This window comes from Miniopterus schreibersii, assembly GCF_964146895.1.
Source record: "Miniopterus schreibersii genome assembly, chromosome: 13".
Classification (NCBI taxonomy): Eukaryota; Metazoa; Chordata; class Mammalia; order Chiroptera; family Miniopteridae; genus Miniopterus; species Miniopterus schreibersii.
The window spans coordinates 11,029,439-11,048,630 of NC_138113.1; the positions used below are offsets into that span (position 1 = coordinate 11,029,439).

At 52.1% G+C, this 19,192-nt stretch overlaps 1 protein-coding gene across 1 annotated transcript in view; it reads right to left on the bottom strand.

Annotated features, from left to right (window-relative positions):
• The window catches only part of OTOF (otoferlin), a gene marked incomplete at its 5' end in the record, with an annotated part of 77,398 nt that overhangs the window by 49,184 nt on the left and 9,022 nt on the right, over nucleotides 1–19,192 (bottom strand). The window contains 3 exons of the mRNA XM_081156701.1: nucleotides 813–912; nucleotides 5,803–5,891; nucleotides 15,730–15,788. Of these exons, the coding sequence (XP_081012827.1) occupies nucleotides 813–912; nucleotides 5,803–5,891; nucleotides 15,730–15,788 (248 nt within the window). The remainder of the gene's footprint in view (nucleotides 1–812; nucleotides 913–5,802; nucleotides 5,892–15,729; nucleotides 15,789–19,192) is intronic.

Below are 19,192 nucleotides of genomic sequence, written 5' to 3' on the forward strand. Positions count from 1 at the left end.
GTTTTAAGCACTTCCTGTGTATTCTTTCAATCCTCCAAACAATCCTGTGAAGTAGATACTATAATTTTGCTCACTTTGCAGATGACATGTCACCTGCCCGAGTCTCACAGTTAGTGAGTAGCCTAACTAAGGTTTGTACCTGGGAGCGTGTTTCTCACCACTATGCTGAACTGCCCAGGAGTGGACATAATGAAATCAAGGGGATGGATGCGTCAGAGCAGAGCCTGGGGTCTGGGCCCCCAAATTGCTTTACCTCCTCCCTTCGTTGGAACATGTGTTAAGTGATGGCAGATTGTATGTCGTTAGTGCATGTGTGCTTATGCTGGAAGTGCTAGAGCGGGATGTGACAGAGAATGGAAGTGAGGTCCCTGTCCTCATAGAATGGCTAGTCTTAGTGGGGAGCCAGGAGTGCAGAGTGAAGACCATGCCCTGGAGTGGCTGGCAGAGCTCAGCCTGGCCTTCGGATAAGCAGAGAGACCCCTCTAGTGATTTCTGAGCTGGGTCCATTTGGCAGGACCCACTGGTGGAAAGGGAAGGACATCCTCAGTTGCTCTTCTCTTACATTCTAGGAAGGGCTGCGATGTCCACCTTGGGACAGCAGGCTGACTGTGCCATACCCCAATGGCCCTGGCCATAGCCACCAGAAGGAGGGGCTCTGGTAGAGTCTGACCTGAGTCACCTCCTCCTGTCTCACCTCTCCGCCCATGAGGAGTGCTCCCCAGACCAGTCTGTGTGTGTGTGGGGTGAGGTGAAGCAGGCCCTTGGGTGACCCCATAATGAGCAAGTCTAGGTGCTCTTGAGAACACACCCACCTTGATGATAGCGTTGTTGTCATCAATCAGAGTGTCTGTCACCTCCACGTGGTTCTCCTCTACCACCTTCTGCAGCACCATGCGGAAGGTCCCAATGAGCCTGTGAACAGCAGGACATGGGGGTTTCAGGTGAAGAGGCCAGGGTGAGGAGCTGACACCCCTAGAGGCCGTGAGTGGCTGGGAAGGAGGTGAGTGGGCTGGGCTTGCCCAGGCTCCAGGCTGGGGCTGTGGGAGGTGGCCCCGCAGCCAGGGTAGCATGTCCAGGTGGGCATGTGACCCGCGGCGTGTGTGGTGTATGTGTGAGACCCATCTTCCTGGGAGAGCTCAAGGGCGGTGAGCACCCAGGGGGATGTTCACAGACCAGGAGACAGGGTAGAATGGTGCAGCCTTTTGTTCTTCAGGTACATGGAATGGGGGTTCAGCTGAGCCCCCGCAGAGCAGCTTCCAGATGCCCAGTGTAGAGGCTGGTGGGGAAGGACATGAGCAGCTCCTCCACTTTTAACTTCCCTAACCGTGACCACTGGCTCATTCATTCACCCCGTTTAGTCAGCAGTGGTGCCCACGCAGGCATTGTGCAAGCTCTGCGGGTGAGGACCCATCCGATTGCGGGGTCCCCATACTCCCAGGGGAGAGGCAGGCAGTGCTGCAAAGAGCACAGTCTTGGAGTCAGAGGCTGGGATTGCAACCTAGCTCTCACACTTATGAGCAAGTTACCTGCTTCCCGGGCAATTTCCTTAGTCTCTCTCAGCTGCAGTTCTCTCTGAACTTGGAGTTGTTGTTTACAGGACTAACTGAGATCCTCTGCGCCAAGGTCTTATCAGAGTGCCCAGCACACAGCACTCGGAAAGCAGCCCGGTCGTTATGGGGGGTGGGGTGCCATATTCTGTGAGTCTCTCCAGGACAGGGGTGGGTTCCCTGCTCCAGCCTCTACTTGACATTTCCAGCACACAAGAGATCTCAGCATCTGCTGGCTGAATTAATGAACAACAGCGGATGCCCAATAAATGCTGACTGAGTTGACTTGAACCCATTCCACCCTGTGGTTTGGAGGCTGTTGCTCTGGGGGAGAGCAGGGACTCAGGGAGCTGCCCTAACAGGCGACTCCACATGGGGTGGAGCCGAGGTGGGCATCCAGGGTGTGTGAGAGCTGGGGGCAGGGGGTCATCTGGTGGTGCCCTTGATTTACGGAGGAGAAAGGTGAGGCCGAGAAAGCGGGAAGCGGCATAGCTTCCCAGTGGCAGATGCAGGTGAGGTGAGGGATGGGGTGAATTCCCTCTTAACAGGCAGGGAGGGCAGAGCTGCTGAAACCATTCCTCCCTCTGCAGCCTGATTAGGCTTCTAGGAGTGTCTGAGACCTAGCTCCGCCTTAGGGCTCTTCTCTTGCTGTGCCCTGGCCTGTCCCCCAGCTCAGGCAGGGCCCAGAGAGAAGTGCTGGCCTGGGGGTCAGGGGACCTGGAGCCACTGCCCCCGAATCTGAATTTTGTCTTTATGAAGTGTGGGAGGTGGGCTCCTAGCTTCGGTACTGTGTGGACATTCTAACAGTAGGCTATAGGCACGAAAGAACATCCTGGCCTTTTTGTGGCTTCACCTCTTTTGGTTCTAAATCAGTGATTCAAATTTAAGCATGAACAGAATCATCTGGAGGGCCTGTTAAAACACAAATGACCAGGCCCCATTCATACCTGGTGGTGCTGGCAAATGTTTAATGACTGGCTGGGGGAGGGGAAGGCATGCCTGACCTGTAGCTTTGGCAGCTTCATGGTGTACATATTCTCCCCATGGCCAATCTCAGGCTTCCTGGGTGAAGTTACTGAACTCAGAGTTGGGAGAGACTTGCACCCAGCACATCTGCTCTTGGGAGCTGGGATGGTCTAGCTCCAGCTCAGCTCCTGCCCAACCCCAAGGCCTCTGATTCAGCAGGTGGGGGGTCAGAGAATGTGCTTCTCACAATTTTTAGGTGATGCTGGCTGGTGGGAGGTGGGGGGGGGGGGGTGGACCGACACACTGATAATTCCTGTTCTACTGCTGCCCTTTGCTGACTGGAACTTCAGGCCATTTTAGTTCCACTAGGAGCCGTTAAGCATCTGATGAATGAGGGGCACTCAGGGACATCCTTCCCTAGCAGATGCCCCAGAAGGCAGAGGAAGGCCCAAAGACAAGGAGAATGCTGCATTGTGACAAGACACCCCCAGGGGGCAGGATGGTGCTATTCCCCACCAGTGCTAGAGAAGCCTCTGGCGCCTTGCAGGCTTAGCTAAGGTCAGAGTCTCAGACTTTTACACTTGGATGGGGCCTGGAGGAGGCTTGTCCAGAATTCTACTGAGAAGGAGTCCCCTCAACATCCTCAATGACGCACGCTCTTAAGTCCCTGTGACACCCCCCATAGCTACTCTCACAGCTAGTCCATCTGCCACTGCTTTAATCACACAGAAAGCCAAGGTCTGCCTTCTGGCAAGCCTCCACCCTCCCCGCTCCTCATGTCCTGGCCCAAGCTCTGTCCACACAGACTAAACACCATCCCTAGAGGGAGGCAGTGTAGACAGAATACAGAGCCTAGGCTCTGAAGTCAGACAGAGGTGGGCCTAAGGGGGAATCTGCCACCTGACAGCTGTGTAACTTTGGCTAGTTCTCCAACCTCTCTGAGCCTTGCTTTTTTCCCATCTCTCCAAAGGAGGTGACACCACTCACTTGCTGCATGGTGGGGAGACCACTCAAGTGAAACTCCTCTAACACCGCACACTCGGACATCGGCTCCTTCTCCCCTCTTCAGTGTGCAGGGTGAGTGCCGTCTGGACGGCTCACACAGGGCTGGTCTCCTTTGCAGGATGGGCTTTGGGGGCAGATGCACAGCCTCACAGAGCTGGGCCCCAACTGTGGCCCTGAGGGTGGGGCTGGGAAGCTGGGAGCTAGCATGGCCAAAGGAATCGACTTGTCACGCCCCAACAGGTGGACTTTAACTCCTAACAGTTCCTCCCAACCTCCCTTAAACATATAGAAAATAGTATTCTTTGAAATGGACAATAGATATTATTTCAATCTTATATAAAGTATGAAGAAAAGCAGTTTTATAAAACTTTGCTCTTCCTACAGGTCTGTAATGTACCATCTAAGCAGAAACGATGCCTACTATAAAAACATAGCTTCAAACAAGTGCCTTAATCCTCGATCTTGCTTCCAAAAGAATGGGGCCTGTCAGCCCCCCTCTATAGACAGGAAGGAAGACCTGGCTCTGCCCTGACCCTACTGTGTGACCCTGGGCAAGGGCCCTCTCTGGGCCTCAGTTTCCCCCAGTGTTAGGTGAAGGAGCTGGGACCCAGCCTTCTGTCCTCTGACAACCTCCCTTATGGGGCCCATCCAGGTTGCCCATCCCAAAAAGGGCATCCCCCACAATGTCCACAGTGGCCCAGGAGGCCGGACTGGCTCCCAAGGAGGATCCCAGGTGATTAGCCAGCAGGAAGGGGGCCTCAAGCGCAGATCAGCCTGCAGACTGACCACAATGGAGCTGCAACCAGGCACCAGGACCAGTCAATAATTCATTGCTTTCCCCAGGGAGCTGGTGTCAGGTGCCCAAGGCCGCCAGGCCTCCACTGCTGTCCTAACTCCTGAATTATTCAGGAGCCCCAAGAGACTGGCGCCTGGGTCAGGCCATCCCCCCTATGGGTCCTGGGCAGGCAGAAGGGAAGCACAAGACCCTCTGGACCCAACACTCATCTTCACAGGGAAGTCCAAGGAGGGAAGTCCCTGTGGACTTCGTTCAAGGCAGGGCCAAGCAGACCCGGGGGCTCTCCTGGTCCCTGACTAGGACAGCTTCTTTCTCCTCCAGCAGCCCCCCGGAACCACTGGGTGAGGAGGGGCCAGTTTCCAAGCCACCCTCCGCTCCTAGGACAAACTGGTTTCATTTCCCACCCCAGCCTCCCTTACCGCATTTTCCCCAAATGCATCAGTCATGTGCCTGGGCTCTCACCATGGAGAGCCCTGAACTCTTCCCATTCTGATTCCTGTTCCCAGATCCTCCCACCCTGGGCACCCTCTGCCTCCTGACCCCACGTATTTGTTCACTCATACAACGTCCTCAGAGGTTTCGTGGGTGCCAGGCACCATCCCGAGCAGTGGGCTTGGTTTTGCTGGTTCGTAAGCCCAGAGCAATTGGTTTTTGAACCCAAGACAGGAGTTGACATTTATTAGATTTACTTAGCCATCAATGCAGACTGTTCACATCGTTCTGAATTCTGCTTATCGCCCAGAGAGGACGGGAACCTTTACTGAACCTCCAGTAGTGTCGGTGCTCGCGTGGTAGGTGTGCTTCACAGCAGAATGTAAGCTCCACGAGGGCATTCGCCTCACTACCCTCAGCACCTGCTGCTGGGCCTGGCGCATAGTAGGCTCTCAGGAAACATTTGGGGGAACGAATGAACGAACAAACATCTATCTCATTGAATTCTCACAGCTCCCCTTTGAGGTAAGTACTTGACCTTTTTAGACATGAATATATTGAACTCACAGAGATTATGTAACCTGCCCAGGGTCACACAGCAGATGGCTGAGCTGGGACCTGAGATCAGGTTTGCCTGACTCATAAACCATTGTACTTAACTGCCTCAGAGCTCTTGTCTTCCACAGGCGAGACAAGCTTGCCTTCAAGGCTGCAGATGGTCTACTGGAGGATATTATCAGCCATTATGTTAGCTTCTCCTATTGGTAACTGTCGCCCAGCATGGCGTAAGGGGAAGACTTAAGGGGACAGGATGCTGTGCTGGCACTGGGGATGGGCGGGGTGAACAGGAGGGCGAGCTGTTCTTGACCAACAATGGTTGGGAGGGCTGGGGGACTCAGGACAGCATAAGGGAGCAGCCAGAGGGGGTCTTTGAAGATCAATCCAGGGCAGGCTATGGGCAGGATCCCCTTTTAATCCCGAAGGAGAGGGCAGCCCCAGGAGCAGGGCAGGCCCCAGCCCCTCCAGCCCCACCTCTCCTCCCCAACCCACACCTACTTGTTGCTGAAGACTTTGCTGTAGTTGAAGATCTGAATCTCAAGTATCTCATTGTTGTCGATGCTGCTGGCCACGGGCCACCGGAAGATCTGAGGAGAGAGGGACAGCTGTAGCCTTGGGTGGAAATGACAGGAGGGGTGCGGGGACTGGGAGGGATCCCTGGGAAGTTGGCCCCTCACATCGGTGCAGTGCTGAGCAGGGGCAAAGTTCACACCCGGAATCTCATTTAACCCCAACCACCACCTGGTAGCATGGGGTTGTTGCCCACTCCCCTTTCAGAGATGGCGCTGGGAGGGGTCTGGGGACCTGCAGGGGGTTACATGGTAAATGGAAGAACCTAATGCCGACCAGGACTTCTGACTCTCAGCCCAGTGCTCCTTCCACTGCCTCACAGTGGCCTGCCTCCTAATGCCTGGGGTGTGCTCATGAGTGGGTGGTGCCACCAGGGGGGCCCTCCAGGGCAACAGCAAGGATTGTGGGTTGTGAGCTTGGTTTTTGCTGTGTCTCCCATCAGAATCATTTTGACTGTCCAAGCTCTGCCCGGAGTAGGAAGTCCAGGGTTCCCTTTCAGGTCAAACCATCTCTCCCACTGGCAGTGTTAACTCTCAGAGAAGGGGTCAATGGGGGGGGAAAAAGGACATCTGTAATATTTTCAACAATCAAGATAAATTTTTAGAAAAAGTTAACTCCGGGGACAGATTTTAGCTGTTTAGTGTTATTTGAGTACAGACCACAGAAGAGAGACAGCCCGTCACCAGCTCACTGTTGGAGACTTACCCTCACCACCTCTATCTTGGCTTCGTTATTAAATCAATAATAATGATGAACAGAAATTTGAGTGGGATTTTTCCTGATGTCCCAGGAATGGTAGCAAGGGCCCCGAACAGAAGCCAAAAGTGCTAAGCACCCCATCCTTTAGAGAGAGCTGCCAGCAGGCAGAGCTGGGCACCTCCCTCAGCGCTTCCTCGAAGGCCTGCTACCCCGACCACCCCCAGCCCTCCTCCTTCCTGGGATGTAAAGAAGACTGGGGAAGGGGAGGGGAGGAAGAATCACATCCCAGGCGCAGTGTTTGTGTGGCACTCTCCCGGGGGGAACAGCTCAGAGGGCTGAGCACCCACAGGAAGGGGAGTTGGGCATGCAAGAGGCTCCCAGTGACATCTACCTAGGCAGTGGACTCACCAATTCGTCCCCTGAGCCTCTCAGGAGACCCCCGGAGCCCCTAAGGGCCAAGCAGTGGGCCATGGAGGAGCCTGGCATGCCACTGTTGGGTGTATTGAGTATGTGTTTTTTGCTCTGTGGGCCCAGTGGGTACTGTGAAGGGTAGTGAGGCTCGAGCTGTCCTGCCCAACTCCACCCAAGGCTGCCTCCCAGGGAGTCCTGAGCTGAGGCGGTGATGCTATGCTTCTCCAGGCAGGAGCTGGGTGGGGTGGAGCCAGTTCTCCTAGGTTGGGAATCATGTGGTGTGGCAGGACACTAAGGCCCTCCACAGAGCCCACCCAGGTGGTGTCCTGTGAGACAGCAGCTTTGCAGGCTGCCACAGTGATGGCCAGAGCTGGTTGGGGCTCACCAAACAAGCTTCCACCCCACAGGGAGGGGCCACATCCAGGGCAGAGAGCAAGAATCGGACCTCATCTCACCACCCCCGGCTGGAATGGGAGGAGATGTGGAGGCCTGAGACGGGCATCCCTGTCCCACTCTGTGTCTTGAGCCACAAGCCTGAGAGACAAGAGAAGACCAGGCATAAAGAGGATGATAGGTTGGAGTCGTAAACCTTTCTGAACTTGACTTTGAATAACTGAAAATTATCAGAAAACCCTAAGGTCTACTCAATTGCCACTGAGAGATGGCATCAAGGGGGATTTGGACAAAGCAGGGAAGGCAGTGACTTAAATTTTGTTTCATTTTTACACCCCACCAAATTCAGACTACTCAATAGGCTAGAGAGAAATGATAATGACAGTAACAGTAATAGTAGCTGCCATTTACAGAGAACTTTTTATTAGGCAGGGGTCTGAATGCTTTCGATGCATTATTTCATTTAGTCTTTACTACTGACTAGATAGAAGAGGCTGGTAATGGGTCCTCTGTTGTATAGACAGAAACTCGGGCTTAGAGAAGTAACGGGATCTGGAGCACTTGGTCGTTAGTGGCCGAGCAGGCCTGGGGAGGCCCCTGGGAGCCCAGCCCGCAAGTCTGCCATTTCAAAGCCATGCTTCCTTCTCTTGGTCTGGGGACTGGGGGTTTGGAGGGACATGGGCCAGTCTGGAAGGTCACTTCCAATGTGGGAGTGGAATGTCTCAGAAAAATGGCCTTCATGTCCCCTCTCTTCAGGACTGACCAAGTCCCAGACAGGCTCCTGATACCGCCTCCCCCCCCCCCCCCCCTTGCCCTGTGGTTCAGCTGGAGCAGGCAGGAGGGGGAGGAAGAAGCAGAGAAGGGAGGAGAGGGGTGGGGAGGGAGCTGGTCTGAGCAGGGCCTTGGACTCAGAAGGAAGAGGGCAGAGTGAGGGAAGCCCGGGAGCAGCCCGCATGGCCCACAGGCCCCATTAAGTAGTTTCTGCTCCTGCTGTCTGGATGCCTCCAGCTCAGCTGAGTATGTGGTTTTCTTAATGAAGTTGCTTTTGTTGGGCTTCGGGGAAATAAACAAGCTCATGAAGGCCCTAATCATTAGCTCTGTGCTGAGGGGAGAGGGCTGGGGGGGCCACCAAGATTCCAGTGTTCTTGGGATGAAGGGGCAGGGGGGTTTGACCCACCTGGAGGTCTGTGGGTGGAATTTGGGCTTTGAAGGGAGACAAAGATTAGGAGAAAAAGCAGATGACGTTAGGGGAAGGGGGTGTTGAAAAGTGACCTTAATTTGGTGGACACAGAGGAACAGCAGAAGTCATTTTGAGGAAAAGGGACTCTGAGAAGGAAACTGCTTGTGACTTCTGTTTGCCCTTCACCACAGCCTTGCCCAACAATGGAGGGTGCAGCTTATAGGCACAAGGGCCCATAGGAGTAAAAGCTGGTCATCATTAGCCAGTTTGCTGAGTAGGGAGAAGGGGAGTCAGCAGGCCTGGGGAGGGGCCCACTGACAGAAGATGAGACTCCAGAGGAAGCGGACGGACATGTGGCTCAGAACCTTTCAGGAACTTGTCCGGGAAGGGGCCTCAGGAGCAGAGAACATGAGCAAGTGAGTGCTGGAGCGGCCTGGGGTCCGGGTTGTCACTGTGGATGCCAAGACGAAGGCCCTCCTCAGAGGCTGCCTCGGTGAGAAGGAGGAAGTCCTGAGTGAGTCCCACCGCCTCTTTCACTGCTGAATTCCTGCCCCTTTACGCACCCTTCCCTTTCTCACTTTTTTGCCTCCCCATTTTCCATCCATACCACACTCCCCCGTGGTTTCTCCAATTTCCTTCTCTCCTGTTGGCTCCTCTGTTATCTTCTCCCCGCATCCATTTGAATCCTATATTAGCTTCTCTCAGTCTCCCTGAGTCTCTCTGTCTCTGTCTCTGTCCCTTTCTCTCTGGCTTTGTGCCAGGCCAGCCGCTAGCAGAGGTTTTCAAGCCTAGTTGCACATTTGAATCTTCTGGAAGCTTTAAAAAAAAATCCCAAGGCCCAACCTGCATTTCAGACTGTTATCCGGAGTCTCTGCTTGGGGGCCAGGTGTTAGGATGGTAAGAGCTCCAGGCAATTCCATGTGTGGCCAAGTTTGAGGACCAGTGCTCAAGGGAAAGAACCATCAGGTGAAAGCAAGCATCAGGTCTCCCCTCCCCAACTCCAGCCCACCTCGCCCTCGCCCATTGGGGTTTGGAACAGGCAGGCTCTGCAACCTGTAACCAGCCTCCCAGCTCAAGGGAAGTGACCTAAGGACAGGACTTGGGGCTTTGGTTTGGTTTGATTTTTCCTTGGCTGTTCCCTCTATTTCCCCCCCTCCTTTGTCGGAGGGGGTTCTCAGGAGTCCTGGGAGCTTGGAGCTGTGACCCAGTTCACCAGCTATAGGCTCGGCTGTGACCTGGCTGGTGCTGGCCGGGGCAGCCGAGTTCTGCATCCTATCAGCCCAGCGATCTAGGACTCCATGGAAAGGTTTCCCTGATGCAGGTTGGAGAATGACCTGGATTATCCTGGGCTTCATCGACTGGGTCTGGAACTGACCTAAATTGGCAGGACAATATCCTTAAAGAGACAGTTTTCTAGATTTTTGGGAGGAAAACCTTGGGTGGGTTGCAGAGCTTTAGGGTACAATGGGAAGAGACTGTCTTGGGAATTTAAAGACCCAAGTCTCAACTTGGGTTCGGTCTTTCACTCGGCAATATTCCCTGAGCCCTGTGTTGGGTGCCAAGACAATTATGAACTGGACAGTTACACTCCTGGCCCCAGGGAGCTCACAGCCCATGACTTCCAGGTAAAAGCAAAGTGGGCAAATGAGATCTGGTCCCCTTGACCCTCCATCCCCTGGGCTGATGACCTCTCCCTCCTCTAGGCTCAGCAGGCCCACTGTCCATCTCCCCACTAGACTGAGCCCACTGAGGGCAAGAATGAGCCTTGTCCACTCTGCAAGTGGCTACAGACTCTGGAATCAGATGAACTTGGGTTCAGATCCTGATGTGGCTACTTATCAACTGGGACACTACCAGCCCAGTGAGTTATAACTCCAGGTAAAGCCCTCAACACATCCTGCCCCATGCTGAGCACTCAGCAAATAGCAGCTGCTTTCCTTACTATTCCAACGAGTACTATTGTCATTCTGGCCTCTCCTGTGGGATCTGGGACACATAGGGCCTGGCTTAGAGCCAAAACAAACTGGCTTGAGGTGGATCTGGTGTGGTCATTCCTGTTTCCCCAGGGCAGGGCCTCTGCTGGCTGCTGGCCTGGCACAAAATTAGTGTCCCCCCCCCCCCCGCCCCCGCCCAGAGTTGTAAGTTAAATGCAGGATCTCGAGTTCCAGCCTCCGGGAAAGGAGACACCGCTTCCAGGCTCTGTTTCCACCCATTGTTGTCCACAATTGTGTTTATTCCACGGCCGCCTTCTCCCCACTCAGCTTCCTCAGCCCAGCCTGCAGCAGAGCCTCTCATCCTTGTCCGAGTAGAGGAGGGAGATTTGTTTTCTTGTCTTTTATTTCACTTTTCAGTCATGCAACCGTTCTATGAGGCAGGAAGAGCAAGGCATATATCCCCATTTTACAGAAGGGGAACTGGAGGCCCAAAGAGGTTGAGTAATCAGCCTGAGGCAGCCCAGGTCTCACGACTCCCAGGCCAGTGTGCTCTGTACCTCACTGAGCTGGTTCCCAAAGGCCCTGGACACAGTAAGAATGAGAAAAGGGATTTCCTGGGAAGCCAAGAGGCCTTTGGAGGTTTAGCGAGGAGCAGCCAAGGTTCCTTTTCCAAGCTTGTTCTGGGACCACCGACAGGCCAGTTCCTTCGGGGCCAGCGGGAGGTTTAGGATTTGTCCACTCCAGGCTGGGAGATAGGTGCAAGCCTGGCCCAGGTACAGATTCTTTCTGGACAGTACCCAGGGCCATCCCTGAGCAGGGGGTGGGAGGGCTGCCTCCCCTGCTCTGAGGGGTGTGCACTGATGACTACTGGTGGCCAGGCAGTGGGCCACTTCTCAGAGGGAGAAATGGAGGCAGAGGGGTGTGGAGAGATCCCACCCAACAAAGCCTTGCGGGGGCGGCCAGGCCCAGGAGTAGCTTTCTACTGCTGCATCCAGAGGGGCCTTCGAATCAAATCTGAGAGTGAACTTAGAACCCTGGCTTTGCCCCTCACAGCCCTGTCACCTGGGGGAGGGTTTGTGTTTCTGAGCCTGAGTCTCATCCTCTGCAGGTGGAGGCTGGATGGAAGGCCACTTGCTCAGGAAGCAGCACAGCGCTGCTCTTGCTGGCACCTGCCGTCGTGATCCTCCAATGGACATTGCAGGGGGAGTGATGGGAGGGCCTGAGCACCCCCAGCCATTTAGCATCCTCGCTCCCATTCCACTGAGTGCCAGCCCCCCTCCTCCTCATGACAACCAGGAACTTCCCTGCCTGCCTTCGGGTGAGTAGACCTTTCTCCTGGCGAGAACTGAACCTTCCCATCCCTGGGCTCCTCTCTGATGCTGCCACATGCTTTTGCTCATAGCTCCTTGGCTTCCACCCCTTCCCTGGCCTCTCCTCACTGACCCAGAGGCTCCCCCATGCTCAAGCTCCTGTACAAATCTTCATTCATGTGCCATTGAGCCTGCTTTGCCCTCTGGGGTATCTCTAGCCCGGGGCCTGGCACATATTAGGTGCTCAGAACATGGTTCCATGCTCGAGGACAGCAGGGACAGACTCTCCACCTGCCCCAGGCCAGGTAGCCTTGGGAAGGACACGGTGATTAACTTTGAATGTCATGTACACCTATGGCTCAGGTGACCCAGGGTACACTTAATGGAAAGGAACGGCAGTGCCCTTGGAAGGGGTGTCAGGTTGCTCACTGGCTGGAGACCTGGGTGGACATGTCCCCTGGGAGACTTGGTGAGATGGAGGGAGTCGGGTGCTTTGCTCCACCTACGGGGGACAGAGCCCCAGGGAGGCTGAGAGCCTCTGCCCTGCCGCCTGCATCTTCACCCAGCCAGCCCCTCCCTCTCGGGGCCCTGATTGAGGGAATAAGGAGAGGATTAGAGTGGACAGGTTGTGTAGTGGGGCACGCCTGAGCCCAACATCGCTGCTTGAGTACCGACAATGGTTCTACCATCTTAATAATCCCTCATTTTGTTTATTGTTTTACAAAGAGACTTCATATCCTTCATCATCAGCCCCATTTGACAAATGTGGGTACTGAGGCTTAGAAACTGAGGTAGAAATTCACATAGCAGGAAGGGGAGGTGTCCAGAACAGAGCTCGCCTTGGGGAGGGCACAGCCCGGGGGCTGTCATGGTCAGTGGTTGCTCCAGAGCCCAGGTGAGAAGGTCAAGGCCTCGCTCCCCTGTGCCTGTAGCTCTGGGCCTACAGACACGATTGTGGGATGGGCCCAGGGTGAGGAGGAGACAGAGGTTCTGGGTGGCCCCTCAGGATGGTGTCTCCTCAGCTAAATGCCAGCCTCAAAGGGAACAGTCTGCCATGAGGCCCTTCCCAGTCCAAACACAGCCAGACAAGAGAGTTAAAGCCCAGGAAAGAGGGGCCACGCTATTCTGGTGGCCACGGCAGACCTTCTACTTTGTGGCAAGGTGATGACTTAAGAATGTTGGTTCTCAACCCAAAGCCAAACCTGGAAAAACTGCAGAAGCAAGAGGTAAATATGGATTCTAGGAAGGAACAAACAAACAAATACGTAAACAAATCTGAGAAACCCGGGGAGACCGAAGGCGGTCTGACTGTGTGGGGCAGATGGAGCTGCCCAGCTCGGGCCAGCGGTGACTGGAAGCGGCGGTGGGAGAACAGGGCAGAGGAAATCTTGGCACCTTCTGCTCCTGCCTCTCCCTGGCATTACCTTGGGGCAATCATTCTTGCTCCTTAACTGAAAACTGTGACAACAGTCTTGCTGGGATGAGAATTGATGAAAATAGGTGTTGATAGACCAGCTGCTCATACCTTTCTCAGTGAACACCACAGCTAATTTGTTAAATATCTAGACTGTCAACCATGTTTCTCCTTAAAGGCTCAGAGATGGGACCCTGATTCTTTCTCTGGTGACTTGGGGCCCTTCTGGTGCTCATGCTCACCCATCAAACCCTAGAAACGACACAGCCAGCCTTAGAAGCTTCCCCAAGACTTGTGAGCAGACAGAGTAGCTGATACCAGAGGAACCTGAACACGGCAAAGTAAAGAGACTCTTGGAAAGGACCTCTCCTGTAAAAGACAACACACTGAACAGGATATACCAACTGGAGCAGGATCATTAGAACAAGTGGACCATAAAGAAATATATTAGCAGTGAAACCAGGACAAGGAATCATAAAGAACAAATTAGTAAATTTGGAAGATCAATTTGAAGAACTCCCTCAGAAGACAGTAAGAAAAGATAGATAAACCAAAAAATATAAAAGCTAAGAAATGACAGCTAGAAATAGAAGTACAGAAATCTGATAATAGGAGTTGGCAGAAGAGAGAATTATATAAAAACTGAATGGAAGGAATATTTGAAAAAATAATGGAGATAGAATTTTCTATAATAAATGAAAGATAAAAGGCCTTCCATTTGAAAGGGCTCACAAAATAGTGCAAAACCAGAAAGATAAGAAACCATGCAATTAGAAACATTTTAATGAAGTTGAAGAATATCAAAAATAAAGAAATTACACTTTTTCCCCCCTTGGAGAGAGAGAAAATGTCATCCATAAAGTTACAAGAATCAGATGACCATCAAACATCTCAGTAATACAGAATGATATTTTTGAAGTTGTGAAAGAACTTTGAACCCAGAGTTTTATATCAAGTGAAACTCTCATTCAAATTGGAAGAAATAAGAAAAAATATTCTCAGAGTCACAAAGCTTTAAGTTTGTTACACAAAGACCCAAATTAAAAATGTTTTTGGAGGAAGTACTCAAATAAGAAGGAAAACAATTCCAAGAGATGCTTCAAGAAATATGAGAAACAAAGGTGGCCAAATATCTTAGTAAAGATTATTCCTGTCTTTGAAAAGGAAAAAGGCTAGGACAAATAAAAAAAAGAGAGAACACACATTCATAAGAGCATTCTAATCTAGACAATATCAGCTGGAGGGTATGGGATGAGGTGGGAAAATCAAAGAAGCATGAGAGAGTAATAAAGCACTTGTCGTGTTAGGGGAAATTATAATTATTGACTTGTTTAAGCTATCAATAGGGATACATAATCATGAGGAAAGGTAACTACCTCGAAAACAAAAATAGAATATATAACTTTTCGACTAGCAGAAGAAAACATGATCTATTCAGTGGAAACCTGGAAAGGAGCAAAAAGCAAGCAAACAAACAAAAGTAAAGTGAATGAAAAATATAAAATAAGATGGTGGTAGAAATAAGCCTTATAACAATAACAATTACAATAGATGTAAATGGATGAAATGAATCAATTAAAACACAAAGAATCTCATATTGGGTATGAAAATAAGATCTAATAATACATGCCCCCCAGAAGACACACCTGAATTTTAAAACACAACTACTAAAAATAAAAATATGAAAAAATTATACTAAGAAAATAAGAGGGTTGATAAAGATATACCAGGCAAATGAAACAAAAGAAGATAGCAATCCTAATATTTGACAAAATAGAAATTAATGTAAAACACATCCTAAGAGACAAAGAAGGATATTAAATACCAGTAAAAGAAAAAATAGACAAGAAGGTGGTTGTATATGGAGAGAAGACATGTGGGAATAGAAGAGAAGACACGCACACATAAACACACACATGCGTAAGAACAAGAGAGGGGCCTTGGAGGGACCAGTGAGATAATGGGCCATACACTGGGGAAAAACTTAACCTTCTGAGCCTGAAGTTCAAAAGGGAAAGAAATGCTTTCTGGGGAAACAGTGGAAGGGGTACCCCAACTCTTAGAGAGAAAGGGGTAAGGTTTCTATGAGATTGGTTTTGTTGGAAGATGGGGTGGGGTTAGCCTGGGTCCTCCACAAACCCAGGGAACACAGGGAGGGAATCCCCTCCTCTAGGCTGCTGGGCCCTAAGCTGGGGGTCACTACGAGGCCTTCAACACAGGTGGGCCCTTTCTCCAGAGAGGATAAAGGCCCCGGCTGGCAGCAGGCTGTGGCTGGGCCTGGACAGGGCCACTTTCTATGTCAACCGCTCTGCATGGGGCTCTCTTATGCAGAAGTGCTGGATAGAGGTCTGGGTGGAGGGGGAAGGGAGGCTCCCTCCCAGGAAGCAAACCAGCCATAAGGAGCCTTGAGCAAACCGTCCTCCCAGGATTTGGGGCCAGTGCGCCCCCAGGAGGAAGGGAGGTGCTCGTTCCCCTCTGGGCTCGGGGCTCCAACTGCCCCTGAGGGAGTCCTACCTCATCGAAGTCAGCCACGTCCTCACAGTTCTCCAGGACCCGGGAGTGGAAGGATTGCCCTGGGTAGGGAAGAGGAAATTTTAGAGTCAGACCTCCCTGGGCCAGAAGCTTGGGGTTGAACCTCTTGACCTGATAGTAGTCAGGACAGCATTGGGGTTCACAGAGCACTGTTATCAACCATGGGACCTCCTGTCAAGATGGGGCAGGTTCCTGCAGGGTCTTATCTGACCCTTTCAGCAGCCTGGGGAGGTGAGCAAGTCCAAGGCCAACAGCTGCATTTTACAAATGGGGACACTAAGTACAAGAAGGCACAAGGCTGGTCAGAGAGAGACATGGGAGTGGAACCTCGGCCTCTTTTCTCCACCCCGCTGCCTTCCCAGCGGCTTTCTTGGTTTTCCCTGGCCCTGAGGGCAGCGGGCACTCTGCTGAATGGCAGCTCCCTTCTATGAATTTGCCTGGGGCCTGGCCCAGGAACTCATGCCCAAGCCAGGTCCCAGGACACCCAGGCACATCCAGATTGTCTTCCCCGTAAGCCAGGGCCTTCACCTTCTCCACAGGCTCATTGCTTTTTCTGCCAGCCTTAGCAGAGAGGAAAACTCGGGTGATTTCTTCCATACACTGCTCCCTCCTTTTCCCATTGGTGCAAGTAGCAGGGAGGGTGATACAGACACACATTTTCCCTGGACCCCCCACGCCACCCACCGGGGCAGGAGTAAAGCTGCCCGCGGTTCTAGCCCATCCAGCCAGAACTGGCCCAGGCTGCTTGAAGGACCATCATCAGGAGAGAATGGGGTTGGGGGGCAATGAGTGGGAGACATGGGCCAGTTGAGGTCGCTCTGAGAAACACGGAGTCTATGATGTACAGGGCCACACCAGGATAGAGGGACTGGATCCCCGCACTCAGGGAGACCATCTATCAGGGGTGGCAGGGAACCGGAGCAGGTGGCCAGCTCAACACCATACAATTTGTACCCCATATACAATTTTGCACGAGATAGAGAAGGGGTACAGAGAAGAGAAGGTAAATACTGGGTTTGGGGAGGGAGGGGAGAAGGGAGGGGTTGTCATTTCTATGAGAAGAAACCCAGAGATAGGGTGGATTAAAAAGAAATTACTGCTTAGGATTAATTTATCATCATCTAACAACTGTACACCAAAAAAAGGTAACATGTATAATAGAATCTGATTAATAAAAACCTCAACCCCAATTGATTTATATGTGAATAGAGTAAGATCTCAAACCATTAGAAGTGGTTATCTCTGAGCAGGGGAGCGAGAAGATATTGGAAGCAGCAGGCGTTGAAGTTTTACTGCATACATTTGAATTTGAATTTTTGTGTGTGTGACCATGCTTTACTTTTGTAATTAAAAGAAAAAAAAATTTAAATCCTTACCAACCTAAACCAGCAGACCATTTTGCTGAAGAGCTATCTCAAGGTTGAGCTCAGTCCCACTGTGGGGGTTAGTGTGGGTTGTCACTGATGGGCAAGCTGGGCCCCAGGAGAGGACTTGGCGGGGCCTGCAGTGCCCTCCTCCCCGCAGAACATCTGGGAGCCCCAGCACGACCAGTGCCAGGCCAGGAGGGGTGGAAGCGAGCTCTCCCTGATCCCCCACTGTGAGGGGGCTGGGGGGGATGAGGGAGGCTCAGCAAAGCAGGCTCGCTCCCCCTGGGGACCGCTTCTCTCCTCTGCCCTTAGCTGCTCCACCTGTCTAATAAGAGGGGTGGTACAGAGATCTCCAGGCCCTGCCTGGTTTTATGACTCAGAAGAAAGTCCTAGTTCAACTCAGAGCCACCCCTCCCCCCAAAACCCCCCTCCCTTGCCCAAGGAGGACAGTGGCTTGATGTCAGAGGCAGGTGGATGGTCTGAAGAAGGGTGTGTGTGTGTGTGTGTGTAGGTGGGGGGCATGTGGGGAGGGGTTGCAGCCCAGATAATGAGGAAGAAGCTATAAAGCAGAAGCTACATACACAGAAAATAGATGTGAAGTAGACAGATGGGAAAGAAAGACTCTTAAGTACTAGCCGGGGACAAAACAAAACACCGGAAAAGAAAAACCTCAACGACAAACCGCAAGGCAGCCAGGGGAGGCTCGGGAAACAGGAGAGATGAGGCCTGCGCTTCTCTCCATCTCCCCCGCGGGAACGCAGGAGAAATCGGGAATCGGCCGAGCGTGTCCGCGCCCCCGGGATTTCCCAGGGCCCTGCGCTAGGAACTGAAAGCCTTCCCATCTTAGAAGATCATAATGAGCATCGGAGATGGCTGCATCGAGGGTCTCCCGCAGCGAGAATTAAGCAACTCAGTGGGTGGGGGCGGGGACCAGCCAAGACGGTGCAACACGCGTGAAGTCTCCGAGGCTCAACGCCTCCCCTGCTCGCGTGTTTCCACAGCCTGTCGGAGAAGATGTGAAATGCGGTGAAATCGGCCATTGCAGAATTGACGCACTAGGGCTCTGTTTCCATGCGGTGAAACCTCATTACCGTAGGCCCCGGAGACTTAAATGTGGTGAATGTTGTGAAGCAGGATGAGTTAAATGTTACCCCTAGATATTTTTTTAAAAGGATTTGCTGAAACAAATCAAACGAATCATACAGGAACAGTGGAAAGGCCAACTCGTTAAGAAAATGCTCTTAAGCATCTGTGGAGAACCGCTTTTTAGGAGGGTTTGTACGAACAGTGCTGGGGGTCATTCCAGTGGCCCTTTTCTGTTCATTAGGGCAGAGCCGGGCCTCTGCCTTCCCTCCCAAGTTGTCAGCGGGGATTGCTAACGCCATCCTTCCTTTCAAGTTCATTTCCACTTAACATCTAGTCCACTCAACACGAGCCCTGTTGAAATTTCAGCTCCATTTTCAATGGCTTGCCGACAAAATCATTTAAAATTCCAATATCCAATCACATTTCTTGCCAGAGAAGATTGGGAATAAGTCTCGAGAGAAAGAAAGCCTATTCTCTGTGGTGGCGAGGTTCTTGTGGACAGAGTGAGGCCACAGATGGGAAAATTCAACAGAGGCAGCTGCTCATGGGAGAGCTGAGCTGTTCAGTTTGAAATAAACTCCTGAGTCAATAAATGAATTTGGATAGTGGACGCTGTGCTCAGAACCATAATAAATGCCACGACACAGGATACACCCAAATGGAGGGTGCAGGAGTCCAAAGCTTAACAGAAGTAACTTGTATGTCATTCGCCATTTTCAAATCTCTGGACAGCAGCCACCCTCCAAAACGCAGGTGAGCTCAGCCCTTGTCTCATATGCAGGATGGAGTGCTAGCCTTTTGTGGGGCGTGACTTAAGGGGACAAAATGTCCTGTCTGTACCAAGCAGCTCCCTCTTCCAGACAGTTTACCTTGCTAGAGCTGGACCTTGAGCAAAGGCAGCCATATGGAGACTGGGCTATTGGCCTATGTGCATTCATTCATTCATTCATTCATTCATTCATTCCCTCATGCAAGAAGATTTTCTACTCCTG